This window comes from Sciurus vulgaris, assembly GCF_902686455.1.
Source record: "Sciurus vulgaris genome assembly, chromosome: 3".
Classification (NCBI taxonomy): Eukaryota; Metazoa; Chordata; class Mammalia; order Rodentia; family Sciuridae; genus Sciurus; species Sciurus vulgaris.
Window position 1 is genome coordinate 59,556,429 of NC_136463.1, and position 25,443 is coordinate 59,581,871.

The 25,443-nt window shown below is 54.5% G+C and overlaps 2 protein-coding genes across 3 annotated transcripts in view; one reads left to right on the forward strand and one right to left on the reverse strand.

Annotated features, from left to right (window-relative positions):
• The first annotated feature begins 217 nt into the window (after positions 1-217).
• Positions 218-14,070, forward strand: MYBBP1A (MYB binding protein 1a). Its single transcript, XM_079133093.1, has 26 exons — positions 218-786; positions 954-1,049; positions 1,776-1,859; positions 1,971-2,045; positions 2,139-2,246; positions 3,351-3,526; positions 3,623-3,790; positions 3,912-4,029; positions 4,778-5,073; positions 5,346-5,456; positions 6,075-6,200; positions 6,404-6,571; positions 6,658-6,757; positions 8,208-8,304; positions 8,437-8,588; positions 8,875-8,961; positions 9,048-9,200; positions 9,290-9,463; positions 9,557-9,717; positions 10,795-11,047; positions 11,236-11,361; positions 11,444-11,512; positions 12,121-12,234; positions 12,424-12,525; positions 13,195-13,343; positions 13,529-14,070. Exons 1-26 carry the CDS (start codon positions 595-597, stop codon positions 14,028-14,030), a joined length of 3,957 nt encoding a protein of 1,318 aa, XP_078989219.1. The 5' UTR covers positions 218-594; the 3' UTR covers positions 14,031-14,070.
• A 1,162-nt stretch (positions 14,071-15,232) lies between these two features.
• SPNS2 (SPNS lysolipid transporter 2, sphingosine-1-phosphate) overlaps positions 15,233-25,443 on the reverse strand; it is a 35,199-nt gene continuing 24,988 nt past the window's right edge. The window contains exons 4-13 of one of the 2 annotated variants that reach the window (XR_013762747.1): positions 22,380-22,531; positions 22,098-22,164; positions 20,556-20,698; positions 20,057-20,209; positions 19,754-19,943; positions 19,357-19,422; positions 17,102-17,200; positions 16,841-17,004; positions 16,352-16,512; positions 15,233-15,899 (exon numbers count right to left, since the gene is read on the reverse strand). Coding sequence is in view for 1 of the 2 variants with exons in the window: in XM_079133094.1 (XP_078989220.1) it covers positions 16,356-16,398; positions 16,841-17,004; positions 17,102-17,200; positions 19,357-19,422; positions 19,754-19,943; positions 20,057-20,209; positions 20,556-20,698; positions 22,098-22,164; positions 22,380-22,531 (1,077 nt within the window). In the remaining variant the exon portion in view is untranslated. The remainder of the gene's footprint in view (positions 15,900-16,351; positions 16,513-16,840; positions 17,005-17,101; positions 17,201-19,356; positions 19,423-19,753; positions 19,944-20,056; positions 20,210-20,555; positions 20,699-22,097; positions 22,165-22,379; positions 22,532-25,443) is intronic. The other variant, XM_079133094.1, reaches the window with a different exon arrangement.

Consider the following 25,443-nt stretch of genomic DNA (forward strand, 5'->3'; position numbering starts at 1 on the left):
CTTCTTGTCATTCAGTTCGCAGCCCACTGTAACCTCCTCATCGAGGTGACTGACCACTCCCTCAAATAAGAATTGTAGAGCCTACTGAATTCTTTTCAAGTAGCAAGAGTTTTTAACAGATGTATTCACGTGTTTCAAAATTTAAAAGGCTGCCTCTTATCCCTATATTCTTTCTTTCTTTTTTTTTTTTTTTTTTTTTCATAATTATCTTTGTAAATGTATTTGACTACTTGTTCTCAGCTGCTTCCTCCCACTAGAAAGGAAGAACATCTAAGCAGTGGCTTTGTTCTGGCCAGCTGCCTGGCTCAGCACGGTGCACAGCACACGGTAGAACTCAATAATTGTTGAATGGCTCAGTGCTCCCAGGGGCCGCTTTGGGACGAGACAGATCGATCGCCTTAACTTGGATCTGTTTTCTGAGTGGGATATAAAGGGGCCCATGGTGCACTGTGGAAAACGGGGGAATGAACTGAGGGTTTTCACCAAGGGAACGGAAGGGCGGGCCTTCCCTGGCCCCGCCCCTAGTTGAGCTGACGGAGTACGCATGCGCCGGAGCCTGACCTGGAAGCTGCGAGCCCACGTGTTTCGTGGAGCATGGCGGAGATCAGCATTTGTGATGTTGCGGAGACTGTTTCTACCGGAGAAGCGATGCAAGCCGACCGCCATGGCCTGCTGGAGCACAGCCGCGAGTTCTTGGACTTCTTCTGGGACATTGCAAAGCCGCAGCAGGAGACCCGGCTTGAGGCCACCGAGAAACTGCTGGAGTACCTGCGCACAAGGCCCAGGGTATGGTGACCGGGCCTGGGGCAGCGCGCCGCGGAAGTCCTGGCAAGGAAGCTGCCGCGGGCCCCGAAATTTGGGACGAGGAAGTGTAGTCGCGACTCTATACTAGGGAGGGCGAGGGCTGGTCCTTTTGTCACTTTTTTTCACGGGAAATGGTGTTGGTTCCGTAGGGATCCGAGATGAAGTATGCCCTGAAGCGCCTAATCACAGGACTCGGGATGGGGAGAGAAGCCGCTCGGCCATGCTACAGCCTGGCTCTCGCACAGGTGAGGCGGTGCTCCTGGGCAGAGTGGTAGGGTGCATGAGGACGGATGTCTCCGCTGCAGGAAAGGGGGCTGTCTGAGGGAGAAGTCCCAGTAGCATTCTCACATGGAGCTATTGTGAGCTACTAAGAAATTCAGGTGGAATAAGAATTTGAACAAATTTTCTTTAAGCTTTTTGAGACCCGGGCTTGGCTGTATTGCCCAAGCTGGCCTCGAACTCCCAATGCGCCACCACCCCCAGCATGCTGAGTAACTTTGATACAAAAGTTGGCAGCAGACCTCTTGGATATGGATGCTGGGAGCAGGCGATTTTGGGATGGGCTCCTGCAAGACACAGGGCCTGCTCCACACTAGGGATCTCAGTGATTTATAGGCCATTCTCTGAGAAACTTGTACAACAAAGAGCAGAAGAGTTAGTCCTTTAGGATCAGCCTAAAGAGCCTCAGAGCAGGCTGTGAGAACCAGGTGGGTTGTTTGGGAGTCACAGGCAAGCAACCTAAGGAGCATAGTTACTATAGGACCTACCTTCTGAAGGCCTTTTGGGGATGGGGCAGGGAAGGAATATTCAGTTTCATTTGGGCAATGGTATTCCATTCTCAGGCATCATTGGGGTGGGACTCTGGGGTTTCCTGGGAAAAGTTGAAGGAATATTGGAGGTTGGTGTCTGGTGGCATGTGGTTGGGCCTCCCTACTCAGCCCCTTTCTTCCTCCTGCCTCTAATCCTGGCAGCTGTTACAGTCTTTTGAAGACATCCCGCTATGCAGCATCCTGCAGCAGATACAAGAAAAATATGAGCTGCATAAAGTGAAGAAGGTGAGCAGTGCCCAGGGAGGTCAACAACCCCCACCCACACCTGGCGGTGAAGGGATGGAAGGATGGAAAGCATTTGGGCCCTTCTCACCTAGGCTTGGAATCCTTTTCTAGGCAATGATGAGACCTGCTCTCTTTGCGAACCTGTTTGGGGTGCTAGCCCTCTTTCAATCAGGCCGGCTGGTGAAGGTAAAAATCTTTGGGGATTCAAGGAGCACATGGACTGACTTGGGAGTGGGGTGTGCAAAGTAACATGCCTGCACATGCCCTCTACGTTACCAGGACCAGGAGGCCCTCATGAAGTCGATTAAGCTGCTGCAAACCCTGGCCCAGTACTACAACCACCTACAGGGACAGCCCTTGAAGGCCCTTGTGGATATCCTCTCTGAGGTATGGGCTTACCTCTGTAAGATCCATCATAGGTCACACTACCTGCTATGGAAACATTGAGGAAACTCTGGTTACTGCATGAGAACACTCTAGAGTAGCACTGCCCTATAGAATTATAAGGGAGTATAATTGGAAGGTTTTCAGTAAGTGCATTGAAAAAGGTAAAAAGCACAGCTGTAGTTTGATAATATTTTACTTAATGTAGTAGTAAATCTAAGATACTGTCATTTAAGCATGCAATCTATATAAAGACAAGATATTTTTCATTCCTTTTGCACTACATCTCTGAAATCAAGTATATATTTCATACTTAGAGCACATTTCCTTTCAGGTTAGATTACAGGTACTTGATAGCCATGCATGGCTAACGATTTTCCTACTGGGCAGCACAGGTCTTAAACAATGCCTCAGTTAAAAATTAGTTTTTGTTATTGTGGTCAGGGCTGATCTTCATGGGCCTCCATTGCCCTACCTGAGACTAAAGTAGGTTCATACTAGAACCATTTGCCACTGAATAAAAAGGAAAAGGCCAGCATGTCCCAGACTGGGACTTTCTGTGCAGTCTTGCCTCAAAGCCAGAAGGATCTGAATTCAAATTCCAGCTCTCCTCATATGGCTCTTATGTAAGAAATGGGCTCATTCCTCTATAAAACCAAAAGAAGAATAACTCAAAGCCAATTAGCCTTAGTGGGGTGTCTTAAAAACCCAGCTTCCTGCCAGGCACCATGGTGCACACCTGTAATCCCAATGGCTCAGGAGGCTGAGGCAGGAGGATGGAGAGTTCAAAGCCAGCCTTAGCAAAAGCAAGGCACTAAGCAACTCAGTGAGACCCTGTCTCTAAATAAAATACATAATAGGACTGGGGATGTGGCTCAGTGGTCAAGTATCCCTGAGTTAAATCCCTGGTTACACATTCCCCCGACAAAAAAAAAAAAAAATTCCTAGGAATTTGAGGTTTTTCTCCCAAATGCCCTCTGGTCGTTCTGGTGCCACCAGGGTAGATTGTAACAGTCCTACTTCAGACTAACATTATGCCAGAAGCCCCAGAAGTAGAACACGACCCAGAGGGAGCAACTTTCTTTCAACCTGTCTCCCCATTACCAGGTCCCAGAGGCCACATTCCAAGAGATCTTGCCAAAGGTCCTCACAGCTGACCTGAACGAAGTCCTCAGTTCCCCTAAACATCTGGAGCTCTTCCTCTTAGCTCAGCAGAAGGTGCCTGCAAAGCTCAAGAAGCTGATGGGATCAGTTGACCTGCTCTCAGATGAGAATATTCCCAGGTGTGAGGGAATTGGGCAGATGACCTCCCCGTGGGAATGTCCGGCACCCTTTTCTGCTGGGGGTGTTCACAGAGTCACCTCTGCCCTATTCCACAGTTTGGTCAATGTGTTGAAGATGGCAGCCACTTCTGTGAAGAAGGAGCACAAGCTGCCCAGCTTGGCTTTGGACCTGCTCCGCCTTGCACTTAAGGAGGACAGGTTCTCACGGTTCTGGAAGGAAGTGGTAGAGCACGGACTGCTAAAGAAGCAGTCCTGGCCAGCCAGGTATGTGTGGCATCATCTCCCCTCCACCCCCACTGCCTGTCTAGTGGGGACCTGTCCTACAGTCTACTCTGGGACACTGGGGGCTCTGACCAGGTTCTGTTCCATTCCCATTTCCCCATAGTTACCTGTGTTTCCGCCTGCTGGGTGCAGCCCTACCTCTGCTATCCACAGAGCAGCTACAATTGGTGATGCAGGGAGATTTGATCCGCCATTTTGGAGAACACATAGTCACTGCTAAGGTGGGCTTTATACTGTGCTATTTAGCATTGCCCAAAGAGGCTGGAAGAGGGTGGGACTGGGGACCTGGGTATCCCTGACCTCTGGGTAGAGTGAGCTGCCCAATCCCTGTCCTCCAAAGGGAGTTTGGATAAGGTCAGGCCCACTCACAAGCAGGTATAGACAGTGGTCTCTTTAGATCACCTTGCTCCCTCAGCTGGGATCACAGTAATGTGAATGGGCCTCAGCCCCAGTGTGTTGTGCACTGTCATGCCCAGTACATTGCAAATGCTGCTGGGATTGCTATTTTTCACCAGCTCATTTCCTCCATAAAACAATGATAGCAGGTGCATGTTCCACAGGATACAAAGATTAAACAAGTTGAAAGAAAATGTAGAATGGCCATTGACATAGTAAGTAGGTGAGAACTGGTGGTTGTTGAATTCCAGGATAACACAGCTAGGAACTGGCATAACAGGATTTGAACCCAAGTCAGTGTGGACCCTTAACCATTCCTCCACACTGCACCAAGCTGGGAAAGCAGTCCATCCCCATCTGTTGAAGTGGAAAGGGAATCATCTGGAGCTGGAAGTGCAGAAACAAGAGGTCAGATGTAGGGAGGCCTTGACACCAGACAGAAGTGATGCAGGTACAGGGAACCATTGCAAGTTTAGGTTCAGCCCAGCTATGTACAGAGGAGGGGGTTCTTGGCCTGGGTTTAACCTGTAATGGAAGAGGCTAGTGGTGCCAACCCATGCGTAACTCTTGCAGCTCCCGAACCAGTTCAAGTTTGCCCCAGAAATGAGCGAATATGTGGGCACCTTCCTGGAAGGGAGCCAGGATGACCCTGAGCGGCAGATGGCTGTGCTGGTGGCCTTCTCATCCATCACCAACCAGGGCCTCCCCGTCATGCCTACCTTCTGGCGAGTCACACAGTTCCTGAATCCCCAGGCCCTGCAGGACTATGTGGCCTGGCTACAGGACATGTTTCTTAAGCCCAACCTGGACTCCTTGGTTGACTTTAGCACCACCAACCAGAAGAAATCCCAGGATGCTTCACTCAACATGTGAGAGTGGGCCCAATGGTAGGGGGAGCACCCAGGATTCTGGAGTGTTCTACCTGGGCTGCTGAACCCAGAGCCCTGGACTCTCCCTCCCAGTGTTGTGGCTTCAAACCACAAAAGCAAGCAGGGAAGTGCCCTAGTTCTTGAGGATGGAGCCTTGGCACCCTGGTGTTCAGGACAGAAAGAGCTTGGTTTCCTGTCAAGATGGGGCAAAGGAGTATCCTGCTTTTATCATTTCTGAAAGGCTTCCATGACCTCAACTACTGTCTCCCCAGGCCTGAGCGAGCCATGTTCCGGCTACGGAAATGGATCATCCACCGCCTTGTTAGCATTGTGGACCAGCTGCACCAGGAGAAGGAAGAGGCCTTGATAGATCAGGTGGCCAGGTATGAAATGATCCTGCACCCCAGCTGCCCATAGGTGGCATGGCCAAATAATTGGGTCCCTTGTCTAGTCCTAGTTTGGGTCCTCCTATAGCCGTATGCCTTCAGGTTGAGCCATCACTAGGGAGCAAGCAGAGGGATTTAGAGGAATTCTCCAGGAACCCAGGAAGTGTGGGGTTGCAGAGGTCTAACAGGCTCAGGCTTGCCCTGCACAATCTGCAGGAAGCCTTAGCACATGGATGGTGTGCACAAAGCTCTGCATCTCCCATATGTGCCAGACACAGAGCCAAGGAGGGTGGTATTTGTTCCACGTACAACCCTGGACAAGAAGCAGCTTCACCAGCCCTGCATTTGCAGAAGCAATAGTGTGCCTTGGTCTCTGGCTACACAACTCTCATCTGTCTTGGATCCAAGCTCTCCTCCTAGCTCTGCTCAGCTTGGGATTTGGACCAGAGAAATGACCCTTTCCTGTCATTGCCTGGCTGCTTCTGACCTTGCCCTTCTGTGCCCACATCAGAATGGCTCCCTCTTCCTGGCACCACACCATCCATGGGGCCACCTCAGGAGGGGAGCTGGTCAAAACAAATAGCACTGACAGGCAGCACTTGTTGCTCTCCCCAGGTTTTGTTTGTTCCACTCGTTCTTTAAGACAAAGAAGCCCACGTGTCAGATCCCAGAGACCAAGCAGCAGTTCTCCTTCCCTCTGGATGGCCGCACCCGAGATTTCATCATTACTGCCTTCTTCAGGTGGAACTTGGGCAGCTCAGAAGAAGTCTAAGGGTGACAGTGGCCTTGAGAACACTTGTTCCTTGTTATAAGCTGGGAGCAACAGCAAAGTTCCAGTGTGTTCTTCTAGGTCCAGGGACTAGGACTGAGTCCTGGGGTGGGTGGAGGGATGGGGTCATGTTCACTAGTACAGTCTTGTGACCCCAGTCCCTACCCTTGCCCAGCCTGCTACAGACACTCAGCATGAAGTTCAAGCAAGCCCCAGACCAGAGCTGTGGTGGGAAGCCCTGGACGTACCGCCTGGTGCAGGTGGCAGACATGCTGTTGAACCACAGCCGCAATGTGGCCACTGTGACACCCTTCACAACACAGCAGCGCCAGGCCTGGGACCAGTGAGGGCATGGGACTTCCAGGAATGGGTGGGACACTTAGGTCTAGCTGGCAACAGTGGTCTGCAAACATGCCCATCTCACCGTAGGATGCTGGAGACCCTGAAGGAACTAGAGTCCCGTTCCTCGGAGGCAAAGGCCACTGCCTTCCAACACCTGCTGCTCCTGGTGGGCATCCATCTCTTCAAGGTATGGTGGTCTGGAAGTGGGAGGTATAGGAACTTGGTGTACTAGGGTAAAATAGTTTTGAGAGACTCAAGGGCTCCCTGGTGGCCAGGGAAGGCTCTGGGAGGTGGAAGTTGGGTTCCCTAAGCTATCCCAGTCCTACAGACTTACAATCCAGGGGAAAATCACTCTATCCACTTAACAGACACCAGCCAACATCCCAAACTTTCCACAGAGGGCCGCCTCTGTAATCCCCACAGCTTTGAAGTAGGTACTTCCCCACATCTGACTGGTGGGAGACAAAAGCAAAGTAACTTGTGTGTCACAGCAAGTAGCTGGGATTCATACTGTCCCCCAGATCTTACCAGATGTTTTTCACTGACTAGAGGTGATGGATGTGAAGGAGAAAATGTGCCTTGGGGGAAGCAAACCCAGCACCCATTGGGGTGTGTCATTTTGATAGTCAATTAAAAACAGTGCAGAGTTTTTATATTTGTCTCTCGCTGCCCCTGCCCAAGGAGTGGTAGCAGCTGAGGTTTGTTTTTCCTCACTGTGGATCCTCCCAAACCATGGTGTTTCCCTTTTTGTTCTTTGGAACAAGAAGCTTTGAGCACTTTTGAAGCTCAGTGCCAGCAAAACTTGTGACCTATAAGGTTTCTTTAACCCTAAGCCCTGGTTTCTTCAGAGGTATTCTTCTTGAGGTGACCAAAGCTCTTAATGAGGCTGCTTTAGGTTTTAGTGACCTGAATAGACAGGTCCTGCCTTTGTTCCTTTCTGGGCACTTGGCTAAGGCTTTTCTTTCCAGTATTTGGCATCAGGGCTTTGATAGTGATAGGACTCCAGTGATTCTTGGACACATGCATAGCCTATTCCATACCCTGGGGTCTCTGAGATTGACTCTGACAGAGGGTAGGATAGTTCAGGGTATGTCAAACCCTAGAGAAAAGGTGCAACCCAGAGGACAGACACCTGCCCAGTCACCACCAGGTAGCTGGAGACCAGTGGCCAGGGCTCAGGCTCCTGTTCCCCTGCCCTGGACATCAAAGCAGCCATTGTATTATGAAAGGGACGTCTGCTCTCTAGGTACCACACATCACAGGATGTTTTCTACAGGTGCTCCACCCCCAACAAGGTGGATTCAAGTTTAATTTAACTAAATTAATTATTTTGAAGTCTAATGCCAAGCCAGGTGTAGGGGTGGTAATCTAGAATTATGTACTGGAAGGCTGGGACCCACTAGTTTCTGCTACTGTGGTTGTCAATGGGAAAATTGGGCTCCTTGTTCCCTGACGGCTCTCAGATCCTGTGGTTATATATGAGGTGTAAATGGGTCATTAGTTCTTGGGCTACCCCCTGGTCTTCCATTCTGGGTGATGAGGATGACTGACCAGGGCCGGCAGCTGCCAGTATTAAAAGCTTCTCTAGTGCCAGCTACTCCCATGTGGTCAACCCCTGATTTCTCTTCTGCCCTCAGTCCCCAAGAGAGAGCTGTGATCTCCTAGGTGACATCCAGACCTGCATCAAGAAGAGTATGGGAGAGAAGACCCGTCGTTCCCGTGCCAAAGCCACCAGTAGGTCATTGCCCCTGGGGGCCGGGTGGAAAGGGTATGTCCTTGGGCATAACAGGGAGCCAGAACAGGGCTGACCTGGGTAGCCAGGCCAGCAGTATCCTGCCCAGGCTCAGCCCTCTTCCCCAATTACAGACTCACAGGAACCACCATGGGTGGAGGTGATGGTGGAGATCCTGCTGTCCCTACTGGCCCAGCCCAGCCACCTGATGCGCCAGGTGGCCCGGAATGTGTTTGGCCACATCTGCCCCCACCTGACCCCACATGCCCTGCAGCTAGTCCTGGATGTGAGTCGGGGTCTTTAGGAAATGGAATCTGGGGTGGGGCTCACCGTACATTGTGCTGTACTAGGAGTGCCATATCATCCCCTCTGCCTCCTGCTCTAACCTACAGTCAGAGTGGGTGGGGTCCTTGCTCAAGCTACTACCCTGCCAGCCTGCCCCAGGCACCTAGGCCTGTCAAGGGGACACTGGTATCCCATTTTCTTCCCTTGGCCTTTGACCAAGACCAGTGACCTGAGCAGGGCTGGGAACCAGGGCAGGTGGTAGGAATTGGCATGGAAATCCTCCCCAGGTGCTGAACCCTGAGACAAACCAGGATGAGGATGACAACGTGGTGGTCACTGATGATTCTGATGAGAAGCAACTAAAGGATGCAGAGGTACCTGGTAGTGAAGGGCAGGGCAGAGTGGGCAGCTGTCAGCAGGCACATGGCAGTGGGAAGGTGTAACTCACGTGCCCCCACAGAATGAGAACAAGGACAGCGAAGACAATCAAAACTCAGAGAGTGAAGCAGACAGCGAAGAGGAAGAGGAGAGTGAGGAGGAGGAGCGTGATGAAGACGTGGACCCCAACTTCCGCCAGCAGCTAATGGCGGTGCTACAGGCTGGGAAGGCGCTGGTGAGCAGGAGCCAGGGGAGGGACTCGTGCGTGTCTGTGTGTCTCTGCCCTCCTGAGGCCAGGTTGAAGGCTGGGCCTCTGTCTCTCAGGGTGAGGTGGATGGTGAGGAGGATGAGGAGGAGCTGGGGGATGAGGCCATGATGGCCCTGGACCAGAACCTCGCCAGCCTCTTTGCCGAGCAGAAGCTGCGCATCCAGGCCCGGCGAGATGAAAAGAATAAGCAGCAGAAGGAGAAGACACTCCGGCGGGCCTTCCAAATCCGGGTGAGCAGGCAAGCTGCCAGCACCCTGCCCCTCCCCTCCCTCTGCAAACACTCCCACGTGGGCTGACCCCACCCCACCCAACCCTGGCCACAGGTACTGGACCTGATCGAGGTGCTGGTGACCAAGCATCCTGAGAACCCCCTGGTCCTGGAGCTGCTGGAACCACTACTGAATATCATCCGGCGCAGCATGCGCAGCAGCAGCACCGCCAAGCAGGAGCAGGATCTTTTGCAGAAGACAGCCCGCATCTTCATGTGAGCAGGGCAGGGGTGCAGAACAGGTCCCAGAACCAAGACTGGGGACAGCCAGGCCTTCAGGGTTACTCAGACAGGAAGAATGGAGCCAAGATTCAAACCCGGGCCCAGTGGTTCAGGCTCCCTGCTCTGACCCGGGGCATGTGCCACTCAGTAATGCACACAGCCCTTTATTCGTCCTCCCATTCTTAAACTTCATGCCAGCTGCACCCAAGAACTGGGGTCCCTGGGGCCCCAGACCCTTCCCCGCCCTCATGTTCACAATAGTTGGGAAATCCAATCTGTCATCCAGCATAACAGACCTGTGGGAGCCCACTGTGGTGGGGACACCTAACCCAGTCCTGGGAGAAGTGGCAGCAGTACTGGGAGCTACAGGAACGAGTGGGAGGTCATTAGGGCCTCAGGCAGGGCAGATGGGAGGAAGTGTCGGGAGCTGGTCACGGGCAGCTGCAGCTGGAAGGCAAGGCAGGCAGCACAGCAGGAGGGGCCACATGGGCCAAGCTGGGTCACAGATACCCTTTCCACAGGAATTGGGGGACAGAGAGGGGTTGGAGAGGGTTTGAAGGGGGCTGTACTAGAGACAGAGAACTGGGCAAGGGCAGCATCTGGAGAAAGACAAGGTCTATGCCAGTTTCAGATCTGTCTTCCAGAACCCAGAGGTACTAGAAGAGAAGGCCTGGGGACCTGGGACACCAAGTAACCCTAAGAGGGTAGTGGCCCCCAACACAACCCCATGCCAGCCCCAGGTCACACTTGTTCAGACAGTTCTGTCTTTTGCTTAGATAGTGTCTAGTTCGCCAACTGTCCTATCTCTCATCCCATGCTGTCCTGTGTAGACAGGAAAAGGGACAGATCAGGGTATTGGGGCCCGGTGCAGCCCAGCCTGGGGAGCTTTTTCTCCCCTTTACCTCATGACCTCAGAGCAAACCCATAGGACCTGTGTCAAGGCTCTGTCCTCTGGGTCTGTTTCTTCATCTGTTAAATGGGACTTCAGGTTGTTCCACTTATAGTTAGTTGGCTTTGCTTGGCAAAGAGTGGGGTGGACAGAAAGTTCTGATCTGCCCCTCCCATCCCAAGGCACCACCTGTGCCGCGCCCGGCGCTACTGCCATGACTTGGGCGACCGGGCAGAGGCTCTGCACACGCAGGTGGAGCAGCTGGTGCAGCAGGCCAGCCGCCAGGCCGACTCTTCTGTCGCTCTCTACTACTTCAATGCCTCTCTCTACCTGCTGCGCGTGTTGAAGGGCAACACTACCAAAAAGTGCGTCCGCGAGAGCCAGAAGCAGCAGAGGGCCAGTGCCAACACAGGCTCCAAGCCCCAGGACCCACAGGTAAGCAGGGATTGGCCTGAGAGGGTCATGGGAAGAGCCCTAAGCTCAGCCCAGGAGGCCGGCTGCCACCCCCAGCATTCCACAGCTCGGGCTTTGAGGATAAAACTTCCCAGGACCCTACCCTTGGCCTTCTGAAGGCAGTCGGGGCTGTGCTCCCATCCTCACCCTGCCTCTCTCACCTGGCCCAGACTGCCAGCTGCTTGGACTTGAACCTCGTGACTTCGGTATATTCAGCAGCACTGAGCTCCTTCCTGACCAAGCGCAACAGCCCACTCACTGTTCCCATGTTCCTTAGCCTCTTCTCCCGGTACCCAGTAAGTGTCACAGCCAGCCATGTCCCCTGAAGCCCCCTACCTAGCCCAATCACTACCTTAAGACTCCTATCGTCCCTCACAGATGATCTGTAAGAACCTGCTCCCCATCCTGATCCAGCATGTACCTGGCCTAACAAGGCCCCGCCATCAGGTAAGGGCCCTCCCTATCCCCAGAGCCTATGTGAATTACCTGAGTAGCTCCCTGAGTATTCTTCCTGAGTATTCGTGAAGCCCAGGAGCCCTGCCCTGCTGGTCTTGGCAGTGATGCATGCTCTCCAACAAGCAAGGATGGCTGAGCTCTGATCTGCCCTCCACTGTAGGCACAGGAGCTGAGGGGCAGGGCCAGCTTTGCTCCTGCAGCTTCCACTTCCAATCTAGCCTGAGCCCTTCATCTCCCTGCAAGAGCTCATCCTTGGGCCGCACAAGAAAATGCCTGAGTGTGTGCTTGGATGCTTGGCTGTCGAGCAGGCTAGAGGGAAATGGCACTAAGCTTATAAGGAACTGTCCCAAACTGAGGTCCTGCCCCAACCCAATTAGGTCCCTTGCCTGTTCCCAGACCTCAGTGTCCCCCACCTACATAAGAAGGGACACAGGGTGGATGATCACCAGAACAGAGCCAGAACAGCAGAGAGCCCTTCACCCACAAGCTAGAGCCACATGACCTTATCAGGTGTCCAGTGGGCTCCTGACCTCTCAGGGGTTTCTGAGCCTTGGCCCAGCATGCGCAGGCCCCCAGTAGCCACCATCTCCCCACTACAGGCCCAGGCCTGTCTGTTGCTCCAGAAGACTCTGTCCATGAGGGAGCTAAGACTATGTTTTGAGGACACCGAGTGGGAGCAGCTGATTGTCCAGGTCCTGGTGAAGGTTACGGAGGTAAAGCCACGGAGATCCCTCCTCCCAACCCATCAGGAGCGGTTCTCTGGAAACTTGAGCCCCCAGAGTGGGGTTTGGGGTTGTCCCAAAAGACATTTCCTCCCTCTGGGTTAGTCTGGGTGAATGGGAATTGACAGAAAGGCCTCAGGCAGCTCTCCAAGTGCCTGAGCTTGACTCCCTCCTCTCTAGAACCTACGCTCGCTGGGGGAGGCACAGAGCAAGTCGGAGCATCAGAAGGAGCTGTCCTCCCTGGAGCTGCTCAACACTCTCCTCAGGATAGTCAGTCACAAGGTGAGGCAGCAGCCCACAGAGCTGGGCCAGGGCAGGAACCAACATCGTATAGGGTTCTGGCAGCAGACGTCCCAGGAGAGTCAGGGCTTCATGACGGGGGGTGGATGCCAGTGGGAGGAATCAGACTATCCTGATTTAAGTGATTATAGAGCCATGTGTGGATGAAGGTGATACTTGGGAAGACAGAGCACCACACCTGTAGCTGGCAAGGTCAGTGGAAGTGGGGGCTGTTATCAGGCTTCAGTAAAAGAACTGAGAAGGGTCTGGGAGCACTAGAGGCGGTGGAAGGAGTTGGAGAAGATTATATGTGGACAGCAGTTAGGAAGGAAGCCAGGCCTCGAGCAAGAGTTCAGTCACAGCTGGTGGGGTATGAGATGCTCTCAGGCCATCAAGATGGAGAGCTAGGAGGCCACTGGAGATGGGCCTCTGGGTCCCCCACTCTGACCAGAGAGAGGATTTAGGAGTCCAGCATGGTAGGAGCTCAAGTGAAGGGCAGGCTTGGGCTCTGAGCAGTGTTGAAGGAAGGAGGCAGGGCTCGGGGCAGAACCTTGCAAAGCAGCCACATAGGAGGTACCAGCTGGACTAAGGCAGGAGGCCTGGGGCCCAGAATCCAGGGAGAGGCCCTGCCTTCCAGCACCACTGCAGTTCCAACCTTCCCTTCCTCTGCAGAGGTTGACTGAGAACCTGACCACACTCCTGGGCGTGCTGCAGGGCCAACAGCAGAGCCTGCAGCAGAGCCTGCAGCAGGGGGAGCACTTGATCGGCTCCAGCCGCCTCTACGACCTCTACTGGCAGGCCCTGAAGATGCTGGGAGTCCAGTACGTTCTGGGAGGAGGAACCTCACCATGGGAGGGGGCTGGAAAGACCCTCCCACTAATGCTGCCCCTGTTCTGGTGTGTGTGCTTGGACACGGGAGCTTGGGTACCTGGGTCCTATAGGACCTCAAGATAGAAGTGGCCCTGCCCTCACTGGACACTTTCTTGCCTTGCTTACTACCTCCCAGGCGCCCCAAGTTGGAGAAGAAGGATGCTAAGGAAGTTGCCAATGCCACCCAGAGTCCTGTTAGCATGAAGCGGAAGAAAAAGGGATTCTTGCCAGAGACCAAGAAGCATAAGAAACGCAAGTCAGAGGATGCCACACTTGCAACCACCGGTGAAGACCGGCCCCCCAGCACAGGCAAGAAGAGGAGGAGGAAGATAAAGGCCAAGACTCCAAAACTTCAAAACAGAAGCAAGAAGCTGTCACAAGTGAATGGTGCCACTCCCACATCTCCCACAGAGCCTGCAGGCAAAAAGCACCAGAAGGCTCTTCCCAAAAAGGGGGTCTCAGGCAAATCCCCACAGTCCGCTCTGCCCCGGAAAAAGGCGCGGCTGTCTTTGGTCAGGAGCCCTAGCCTGTTCCAGAGTGGGGCCAAGAAAAAGAGAATGCTGCACAAGAAGGGGCGAATGCCCCAGGCACCGACCTGCCTTTCTGCCCCTGCCTCCAGAAACCCCACAGACTCCTAGTTTTTTCACAATGACTTTTAATAAATAAGTTGCAGTCTAAGACACCAACTGCTGCCTCTGGGGGAGTGGGTCTTTTGCCAGCCTGCTTGAGGGTCCTGCTATAGCAAGCACAGCCTGAGCTATTTTCCCAGGGGTCCCAGGGTGCAGAGCCCCTGGTTCTGGGCTGGAACCTCAGCTCCCAGAGTGGCACAGCCTGTTGGTGTTAAGTCAGGCCAGTGCAGGTGTGATTGTTCCCTGGATGCACCCCCACCCCTCCCTGGCCATTTTGCAGCAGGAGCCATCAGGACATGATTTAAATAGGTTTATTTCTTCATTTACAAGAGGAATATATTTGGCTTCTCTCTTAAGACTCTGAGATTCACAATCAGCAGCTCTAAAAAATAAAGGAGCAGTTTGGCTTCCGGAAGGAAGAGGAGGCAACACTTGGACCTGGTTCTTGTACAACAAGAAAACATTGCTGGGGCCCTGGCTGAGGCTGGGTGGAGGCCAAACTGGGTTTTGAGGGGTACAACCCCCCCCCACCCCCTTGTCCCAGCCCCCAGGGTACCCCAGAGCTTGGTGGGGTGGATATTCCACTAGCTAACACCACTGAAGCCACAGCCAGCCAGTAACTAAGGGGCAAAGGGAGCATTGTCCAAGCTGACTTCAGGTCTCCTATGGGCCATGACAGCCCCCCTAGACCAGAGCCACCTGGATTGCAGCAAATGTGCAGGGGGGTATGGAAGAGTGGGGATCAGCTCCCCCAGGGGCCGGTGTGAAGATGGCAGCTTCACCCTAGTGTGTGGTTGCAAGGATAAGTATGTGTGTGCATGTAGTTGAAAGTGGGGTGAAAGCCTGGCCCCCCCAGAGTCAGCTGAGGGAGTTGTAGAATGTGTGTGCGCATGAGAGCCACAGCAGCCTGTGGCTGGGGGTGTTGGCTGATGGATAGACCTCAGCCTCCACAGACTCATCTCCTGGGCAGGAAGCTGAGTGCATAGCTGCTTCCTCCAGCAGCCAGAGCCCTGGCTACTGCCCCATGGGTTCTGGGAATTGTTCTCTGGGTGCTATCCCTGGAAAAGGCTCAGCCAGCCTGTGGGGAGGGAGTGGGCTCCTGGCTTCCGGGGGATGTGCTCTAGGGATCCTGCAGAGGTGGGCTAATGGGTAGCTCCTGGAGATCTCAAGCCGGATGTGCTGCTGCTGTCAGGGCCTGCACCCCTGCTGGTGCCAGGCCCCTGTAAGGGAATAGTCCCCACCTAGGAGACCTCCAGGTGATGAACGAGCCTAAGGCAGCAGAGACGAGTGTCTCCAGAGTGACCAGCCAGGGCAGGAAGCACCCAGTGAAGGGTGCTCAATTCCATGTGCTAGCTTGAATTCAAGGTCAGCATAGTCTCTGCCAAGCCCTTCAGGGGGCCTCAGAATTTGAATCGTGGCTCTGAGGCCCAAGCCATCTCTTCTCTGTACAGTCCAGCATCTACTGGGTCTTCAAAGCTGCCTTGCCCAACAAACTGTGTGGGAAAATCCAGCCCCCTGGCCCCACAGCCTAGGGAGGGCAGGGGCTTGCCCAAGATCACATAAGCTGGTGTCAGGCCAGATTCCCCCAATGCACCCACTTGAGGCTGTCTTCTCCCTTGGCCCCAGGGCCCCTGAAGCCCAAACCCAGGACTGGGAATCTGTCCAACTGCATGGCTCCAACACACACTGCCTTCCAGGTTAACTGAGGACGCAGCCTCCTCTTGGAGCCAGGGCCACTCAGCAGTCCTGGGCCAGAGAGGGTGGGTACCCAGCTGTGAGTCACACAGAAAGCCTTGGGACAGCCCTGTAGGTCCAGGATGCCGAAGGACATCTCCCAGACTAGGGAGGAGCGAGGGTTCGTCACTGTCCCAGCAGCACCTGAAGGGGGGAATGTTATGTCAGAGGTGGGGCTTTGGGGGCACATTCCAAGCCTTCCTTCCTTCATTTCCCTGCTGTTTGGGCAAACAGGCGTTACCCTGGGGGCTGTGACTCTGGTGTTATTCTGCCGGGAAGCTATAGTTCCCAGAGCCAGGCCCTAGTGAAGATTACAGTAGGAGTTGGGCTCTGGCACCCCCAGGAAGATTTGGAAGGGCAGAACTGGGGAGTTGCTGCTCCCAGCCCTGACCTACACCCCCAGTCCTTATAAGGGAGGGAGGGAGCCGATTTAGTAGAAGCCTGTTTCCCCTTGCCTAACTCAGTAATTTTGGGGCAACATTGCAGGAAGAGGAGACCAAAACCCAGGGTTGGTGGGATGAGCTTCTGGAGGATATCAGTGAAGGTGCTCCCCTAACACCCTGCCCCTCTCCCACAGGCCCTTGGCCTACACTCACCACCTCAGACTTTCATGGATGTGGGTGGCATCACCAGCTGGTTCACCCTGGGGGAGAGACGGGCGAGGGTCAGGGTGGCGCATCAGCAGGGGCCGGGCCCGGGCACGGCTCTGGCACATCGTATCGCAGGGGCCGGCTGACCGGAGGTGCTGGGCAGGGACCTCGTCAGCCCCAGGGGGAGGTGGGAGAGCCCAGGGGTGAGGAGAGAGAGAAAGAGAGGAGTAAAGAGAAGAGGAGAAAGAAGTCAGAAAATGAAAGGAAAAGGAAGGTTAGAGGGTCCCAGCTCTGAAAACCCCAGACTCCAGAATCAAACCCCCACCTAGAACCACTACTGGCCAGATTTGTGATAGAGGCTTGGAGCTGGGGCATGACAAGACCTGGTGTGGTGGAACTGGGCCCTGGAACCCAGCAGCAGGTTCCTCCCACCCCAGAACAGTGTGGTAGGACTGCCACAGTCCCTGCTTCACAGGGCCATCCCCAGCCACTCACTGCTGCTCAGCCTTGGCACGGTCACTGAGGAAGAAGAGAGCAGTGGCGAGGAAGAACATGCCACCCAGGACCACGACGAAGGGGCAGAGCATGAGGGCATAGCCCAGGCTCAGGAACTCCCAGAGCGGTGAGTCCTTGGTGCTCTGGCGGATCAGGTCCGAGATCTGTGAGAATTTGGAGGAGCGGGGCAGTCAGGGCAGAGCCACCTCCTCCTGAATCCCCCAACCTCCCCAGGCCAGTCCCACTCGTTGAGTCACTCACAAATCCTATGAGGTAGGGGCTTCCGGCATCGCCCAGCAGATGGGAGGTGAAGCTCTGCAAGGCCACAGCGGTGGCCCGTCGGGTGGGAATGACCACGTACTGCAGAAGACAGAGCTGTCAGTGGCCAGGGGGCCAGACCCACCCCACCCCCATCCTCTTCCTGTAGTATGACACTTCCAAAGCCCCTACAGCCTCAGGCTCCTGTCCTAGTGTCTTCACCCCAGGGGCTCTTCCGCTCCCTTCCCCTGCCCTCTCCTTCCCTGCCTACCCTGTAGGTGTGGCTGCTACTGTGGCTCCTGTTCTTCCAGAGCTGTGTCACACCCACATACAGCTTCGGTCACTACCATTGCCAGCTCAGACCACTCCGTCCTGCCCCAGACCCCACCTCAGAGACAGAAACCTTCACCTCCATCTCTTACCACATCCAGTCAAGGACAGAACAGTTTGGGGGTTCCTTGGTACCAGTCCACACAGGCCTTCAGGCCAGAGCTCTTTGAGCCTTGAGGTAGCTGAACCAGGAGGAATAGCTGCTATCTCCCCCTCCCCACTCTCCCTCTGCTCAGGACACCCAGCTACCTTAGGCTCTGCACTTGGAACTGGTGGGGAGCCAGGTGCTGTGGTCAGTGGACACTGAGGCCCAGAGAGGAGTCATTCCCATGGATCATCTGGAATCCTGCAGCTCTAGAACTAGAACCCTGACCTCTTGGCCTCTTGCCCTCACCTCCCACCAAACATCCATCTTGTGTCCCCTCTGTGCAGACAAAGCAAGACTAAGGCTGGGTTGTGAGGGATGTGTGGAACAGGATCCTGCCCAGGAAAGCTCCCTCTTGAACCCATGGGTGTTCCAAGTACCAAATGCCAAGAATGGCTGGTCCCCAGACACACCCCCATCAGTCCAAGCAGGCCCTGATACCCTCCAAGTCAGACAGAAAGGGTGGCAAAGGAACGAGGGAAGCAGGACCAGCCCAGTAGGTGCACTGCCTCCACCCCTGAGCCCCAGCCTCATCTGTTCAAGATTTTGCGGACAGTGTGGGAGCATTCAGCATCCAAGGGGCACTTGTCAGTGGGTGAGGGGACAGGGAGAGAGAGACCTGGATCTCTCCAGGTTAGATTGGATTGTGTGGCCCCATTTTCAGCAATAATTAGTCACTTAGCTGTTACACTTAATAAACTGGGACATGATTTCCCTGGGACCCAGACCTTGTCAGCAGCTGTCCAGACCTGCCCCTGGGGATGAGGCAGGGAGGGAGTGTTGCCTGATTCAAACAGACTTGCTCCCTCCTTCACTCTGGGGTCATCCAACCCCTGCCACCTCCCAGCCCTACACTGAGACACAGAACTGAGCCAGACCCCCACCACCTCCACCCAGCCCATGGACAGATAGGGGACAGAGAGAGATGGCCCAGGAGAAGCAAAGAAGCAGGGAAGCTTGAGGCGGGGCAGGGCAGACTTCCTGAAGCAGAGGGCCAGCAGGGGCCCAGTGCCAGATAGACTCTGACCTCCTGGGCAGTCCCATGTTTTCATGCCAGACCCACAGCACCCTATGGGTCTCTCTCTCCTTCACCTCCTGACATGCTCCCCCGTGCCAGTCCTCTGTACTCTCTTTTCTTAGTCCTCTCCTCATCCTGACTTGAAGGGTCCCCAAGAGGAACAAGGGTCATATCCATCCTGCCATCCCCCAGAGTGCCACAAGTAACTAGACCCACTGGCCCCTCCTGATTCCTCCCAGGCTGCTCCCGTCCCCACCCAGGGACACAAGCCCCTGCCGGCTGCTCAGACAGCCCTTTGTCCCTGGCCGGCTGGTCTGCAGCCCATTGTTGGCCCTGTGAAGACCGCCTCTGTCCATCAGCCCAGCCGCAGGCACTCAGGCAGGCAGGCGTGCCGGGACCCAGGCTGAGCCGGGAGGGCAGAGTCCATGGACTTTCAGACCCTGGGGGAGGAGTGCTGGCAGGCAGCACCACCTCAGTGCCAGCCTGGCACCACCAGCCTCCCAGCACGAACCTGAGCCTCCAGACAACTCCCTCCCCACCCCCACATTTTATCCTGGCTGTCTGCTCAACGCTGTTTTCAGGCCCTGCCCTGATGCAGACCCCCAAATCTCTGATCTACTCCCTGCCTCTGGGTTCACCCTCCCAGCAGGCCTCCCTCCCTTCCAAGCCCTGCCAGCTCTCCCACCTCCTTACACGCCTCCACAGCTGCCCCTGTGAGGTCAAGGCCTGGGTCAGCACAAGGTGACCTCAGCCTGCCCAGCTCACCATGAGGATGTCCGCAGTGATGGCCCAGTTAGAAAACAGCAGCGTCTCCCCAACGAAGATACAGATCTAGCCAGGAGGGAGAAAGAACAACCATGAGGGGAGCCCTACACCCACTAGCAGCCCCCTTCACACTGGCTTCTGGCATGGAGCCCCAAAGCCTCCCACCCCTCCCAGAGGGCCCCCAACTCCTGACCATCAGGCGCAAGAGGAATGGGTGGCTTATCCAGAGAATTCAAGCCATGCTCACAACCCTGAAGGACACCTGGAGCCCCTGAACAGAGCAGCGGTGGGCAGGCAGTCAGAGGACAAGAGCCTCCCCTCGGGACAAAGGGTCCAGCGAGTCAAACTGTACTTCCGAGCCCAGGTCCTCCCAGTCCCCTGCCCCCACTACACTCACATAGGCGCCCACGATGCTGCTCTTGGCAGCCACAAAGATCAGGCAGATGAAGATGGCGGAGCCCAGCATTCCCACAGCACACACCAGTGGGTCGGCCCGCTGGGTCCTCAGGCGGCACCAGCGTGTAGCTCCTGCGCCTGTGACCACGCCCAGAAAGCCCGTAAAGCAGGTGATGGCCCCAAAGATGAGGCTGTCGGGACACAAGACAGTGGGGCATGAGTAGAGGGGGAACGTGACTGGGGTAGAGGTGCTCTCTTGTCCAGTATCCCTCACCACCCCAGGGCCCAGCTGAGCAAGGCCTACCTGTCCTTGGCCCCACAGGGTGGGCTGCTGCACGGCTCCGCTGTCTTCTGCACAACTTGGGCACGATGCAAATACAATGGGATCCACATGCCCAGTGCCCCTGTGGCGAAGGATACGGCCGACGTAGCAAGGGAGGAGAAGACGTAGCTGCGGCTGGGGAGAGGCCAGGACAGTGATACTGAGCTGGGGCTAGAACCCCCGCAGCTGGCGTAAGCAGCCCCATGCATGGTGGCCCAGGAGGCTACCTCTTCTCCCCCACACCCAGCTGAAAGCCTTCCTCCCCCAGAGAGGCCTCAGGTGCCTCCTACACAGATTGCAGGGTGAGGGTTCAGGCTGCAGGAATAACAAAGTCTAGGTGCCAAAATGTCACTGCCAACGCTGCAGACTCCCAGATGGCAGGCGTCCAGCTGAGGGTGCTGGGCCAGCCACCCTGAGAGCAGGGCCCTCTCATGGCAGCACCCCTTCTTCTTCTCACCAGACTCCTCCCAGCAGTACTCACTTTCGAATCAGGGCCTTCATGTCCCGGAGCCATGATGTCCGTGCCTTGAGTTGTCCCCCAAGCTGGTCAGCATGCCCTCTTTTAGTGGCTGGGACCAGGACAAGGATGAGCGTTCCTGTGATCATGCCCAGGACAGGGGACACCTGGCAGGGCAGGAAACATGAAGTTAGGACACCAGGGCCCTAACTCATTTGTGCACCACCAGAGGGGCGCAGGCAAGCCACAGCTTCTCTGGACTCCATACCATCTCTCTGGACTAATATCTGCCCAGACTTCCTGACAGGACCACTAAGGAAAGCCACTGGGGATGAGGTCAGAGAAGGGCTTTGGGGCTCAAAGTGGACTGTCCAGTCCAGGGGGGAAGATGCTAGGAAGACTGACAGACTGAAAGGAAGGAAGGAAGGAAGGAGGAAGGAAGGAAGGAAGGAAGGAAGGAAGGAAGGAAGGAAGGAAGGAAGGAAGGAAGGAAGGGAGGGAGGGAGGGAGGGAGGGAGGGAAGGAGGGAGGGAGGGAGGGAGGGAGGGAGGGAAGTGTGAATGAAGAATGGAAAGATGGAGAAATGTAGATGAACAGACATACAGAATGACAACTTTGAGGAGGAAAGAGAAAGTTCCTGAGGGTGGGGAGCCAAATACCAGCCCTGCCCAACCCTCTGGAGCTAGGAGTATTCCTCAGGTGGGTCCTCAACCCTTGGGGCACTGGGAAGTGACTGGCTGTCCATGAAGCCTCCAGCTAATAAATCAGCTGGATTTGGGCCATGTGGGCCACTTTGGGTCTTCCCTGTGTCCAGCCTAGTATCAAGAACTGAATCTCCAATGTCCTAGGCCTCTGTCCCACACAGGAGAAAGGCCTCATAGCAGCCCGGATTCCTACACACCAGTCCCTGAATCTACTGGCCCATGAGAAAAGAGAAACTTGTCCCCACCCCCACAGGCCTGAGAGCCCTTGGGCTGGGGAGTTCCTATCCATGCCACCCCCTCTTGCCCCCCACCAAGAAATTCCACGGAGGCTGCTCCCTTCCTGCTTTTGAGGAAAAAACACTTTGTCTTAGGCTTCCGCTCCTCCAAGAGACGGGGGATCTCTGTTTCCTCCGATTGCACTGTCCTGGGGCCTTGGTAACTTGCCCCCAACCCTTTGGCGGGACAGGAAGTGGCTCCAGACCCCAAGGGCCTCCACACAGAGGTCTTGTCCCAGCCTCACCCTAGCACAGAGCCAGGGCTGGAAGCAGGAAGCTCCGCCATGGAGCTGGAATTTCCTGACATGGTGAGAGAATCTGTCCTGTCAACCTGGAGCTGGGTAGGGGTGGGGGTGGGGTGGTGGATGTTTCCAACCCTGAGACTGAAGCCCTGAGGGCAGTGAGGCTGTCCAACTCCCCTGAGACCTCAATCCGGACTAATCTAGAAGGACAAGACTGCAGAGGCCAGGTTGCCAAGGGAGAGTCTGGTCAAGGCCTATGTCCTGGCCTGAGCAAGGCTGGCATTTCTGGACTAGGGCAAGGGCTAGTCTCGGGGGTGACCTCATGTGAGGGAACCTAGGCCTTACCCGCAGGGCCCAGTGCCAGTCTCCAGCTGCCTGCTTCACACTGGACCCAGTGATGTAGCCCAGGCCACTGCAGAGAAGACAGACACGTGTCAGGCTATACAGAGATGGGAACTGCTCACTGGTCCACAGGGCAGGCCACCTGCTCTCACCACTCAGCCAGCCAGCCAGGGAGAGGGTCAGGAAGTTCTCCAAGGCTGACTGTCCAAGTATCTGATTAACTGAGTGGGTGGCAGGAAGACCTTTCCCGTATCCTCACCCAAACCAAGACATTTCTGTTCTCACCTGCCCAGCGGGATGGCAAAATAGAAGACAGACAGCATGAGAGTGCGCGTGTTCTTGGTGAAGAGGTCGCCAATGATGGTGGGCGCGATGGTGGAGTAGCTGGCCTCGCCGATGCCCACCAGACCCCGAGACAGAACCAGCAGCCAGAAATACTGTGGGGGAGGGACCAAGAATGCTGCGGATGGCCCTGCCCTTGCTTCTGTGCACCCCACCCCCTGCAGGTCCAGGAGCCAGGGGAGAAGATGAAGCACAACCTTTGCCTCAGCAGTGACTCCAACCCCAGGCAACCTGGGCTTCAGGGTGCCCTGACACCCTGGTTGAGAGCAACATGGCTCTTGGACCCCATAAGCGCTGGGGCTATAAGCCTGTGTCTCTACCTGGGAGACCTCCTCCCAACTTAGGAGCCGCAGTCACCCCTCTGTTCATCCCCCAAGCAGGGCAGGTGGGCCAACCTGGGCAGCACTGAGGGCCCAGTGTGAGCAGGGAACAGACAGGGCAGCCCAGAGGGCAGAGTCCCTCCCCCACACATCAAAGGGCAAAGCCAGCTGAGCAGGGAAGGGTGGGGCCATGCCAGCTGCTGGTGGTCCTACCCCTTTGATGTGGACCTGCCCCCTCAGAACCCCCAGCTGCCCAGGGCCTGAGAACCCAGCCTGGTCATCTTTCCCTAGCCCCACCCTGACCACCCATCCGGCCAGCATCGCCCACATCCAGCCTCCCCTGGGCTCCCCAGTTCCCTCTCTCCAGTCTCTCTCTGGCTCCTGGCTGACTGTCTGCTGCAGTGCTGGCCCTTCACCTTGACCCCCTGTCACCCACTCCCTCTCCCCAACTCCCTCCCCCCGACTTCTGGACTTCCCTTAGCTTGCTGCTGGATCCCCTTTCTGGGAATCATTTGCCCATAGCCTTTGCCTCTTTTTCTGTGGGGCTGTCTGGGTTTGGTTTTTATGGGGTTTTTTTGTTTGTTTTTTGTATTGATTTATATTAGCTTTTTCTCCACAGAGCTTGATCCTTTATCATCTGTGTCCATGTCAGTTTCTGTCATTTTTCTCTCCACTTTGTTTATGGAGAGTTTTCACCCTTTGCAGGCTTCCTGATGTTCTCTTTGATTTGTTGCTGTCAAATCTGTTGATTTTTCCTGAAAGCCTTGTTCAGGAAGGCCTACTCCATCCCCCAAATTCAAAAACATTCTCTTTTATTTTATGTTTGTTACATTTTAGAGAGAGAGAGAAGGAGAAGCGAGGAGATGCGTCAATCATCCTTAGCACACTAGCAGGCAGAAAGAATCCTGTGTCCCCACTCCACCCACGGGAGCCCATGGACCGTGTACTCGCTATGAATCCATCTGTGCCTGTTGCACAAGTAGGTATCAATAAACAGCACTCGGTATCCTCTGTGTGCTTAGAAAACCTGCACATAAAAGGGACCATTCTAAATCCCGCCACTTGCTTTCCCACTCATTCTTACCTTTTTGAAATCCATTTGCACTGGTTAGCATAATCTAGTTCATTCTTCCACATCCAGAATTTCACAGTATTAATACACCCACTTATCTGTGCAGTCCCTTAGACAGCTTCCTCTCATTTTCTAGGACAGTATTACAGCAAGCATCCTTATACAGGTGAGCCTACAAGTTAGAGCTGCTCTCTTGTCTGGGTCCCTCCAAGTGGAAGCCTGGCCACGCAGGGTGCACAGGGAGAATTTTACAATTTCTTGCCATTCTGATCTCCAAAGAGACTCCTACCAATTTACACTCCCCCCGACAGCGCCTGAGTCCCGGATTCCCCACAGCTGTAATAACACTTGGTATTGTCAGCCTTTTTAATTGTCACCAATCTGATGGGTGTGAAATGGTATCTCATTGTTGTTTTAATTTGCATTTCCCTGATTACTCGAGAGGCTGAGCGATCTCTTCCTACATTTATTGGCCGCTTGTGTGTTTTCTCCTGGAAAGGCCTGTAACTATCCTGTGCTTGCTTTTCTACTGGGCTATTTGTCTTTTACTTGTTGATTTATAGTTCCAGATTTTTAGATTGTGCTTTGGCTTAACTTTTTGACTATCTGGAATTTATTTTGCAGTATGGTTTGAAATACAGATCAAATTTTATTTTTGATCCAGATGGATGCATAGTCAGTTCTCCCCAGGCCACTGATCTGAGATGCGACTTTTATCCTATTCTAAATCCCCATAGACACAAGGACCTGGTTTCATTGATCTCTAAGTCTATCCCTCAGCTGTTTTAGTTAGAATAGCCATTAATTTGATAACTGATAGGGCAAATTCCCCTCTCACTGTTATTTTTCACACTGTTCTTGGCTGTTCCTGGACATTTTCTCTGCCAAATTAACTTCAGAATCACATTGCCAAGGTCCACCAAAAACCCCCACGGGACTTGGGCTATGGCTACAATGAATTTACAGATTAATTGGGAGTGATCTGTTCCTCTGCCTTTGCTCATCTTCTCTCCCCAACTCAGAAGGGAACCAAATCTTGGTATTGTGATCCAGTACTCACTGGTCAGCCCCAGAAGCAGCCCCAGGGGCCCACTTGGGACAGGACAAGATGCAGGGAAGCCCCAGAAGCTTCTGGTCCAGTCTATTTTCTACTGTGGCTGCCAGGCTACACCTGGCACAGGGTCTGCAGCTCCCCTAGGCCTGACCCTCCTCCATGAAACAAAGTTGTTCCCCACAAAACTGCAAACTCTCTGCCCTCACCTTTACTCTCCCCTCCATCAGCGTGAATTCTGCCCTGTCCTTGTCCTTGTTGAAACTCTTCCAGGACTCAACAGGCACCTGACCCAGTCCCTGCCTTCCTTTCCAGCCAAGACACTCATCTGCTGGTTCTCTCACCTCTGCCATTTCTGCACCTGTGGGTGCATTCCTCTGTCCAAGACATCTTCACCAAAAGAACTGGCCTCCCAGACCCAACCACCTGACTCAAGTGCCACCTCCTCCAGGAAGGTTTCCCCAACCCCACAGATTGCAAGAAGCTGTGCCTTCTTCCTTGACAACTTAGCACTTTGTCTGCATTTCTTGAAGGCTCCAAGCCAGGGACTCCTGTCAGATCTGC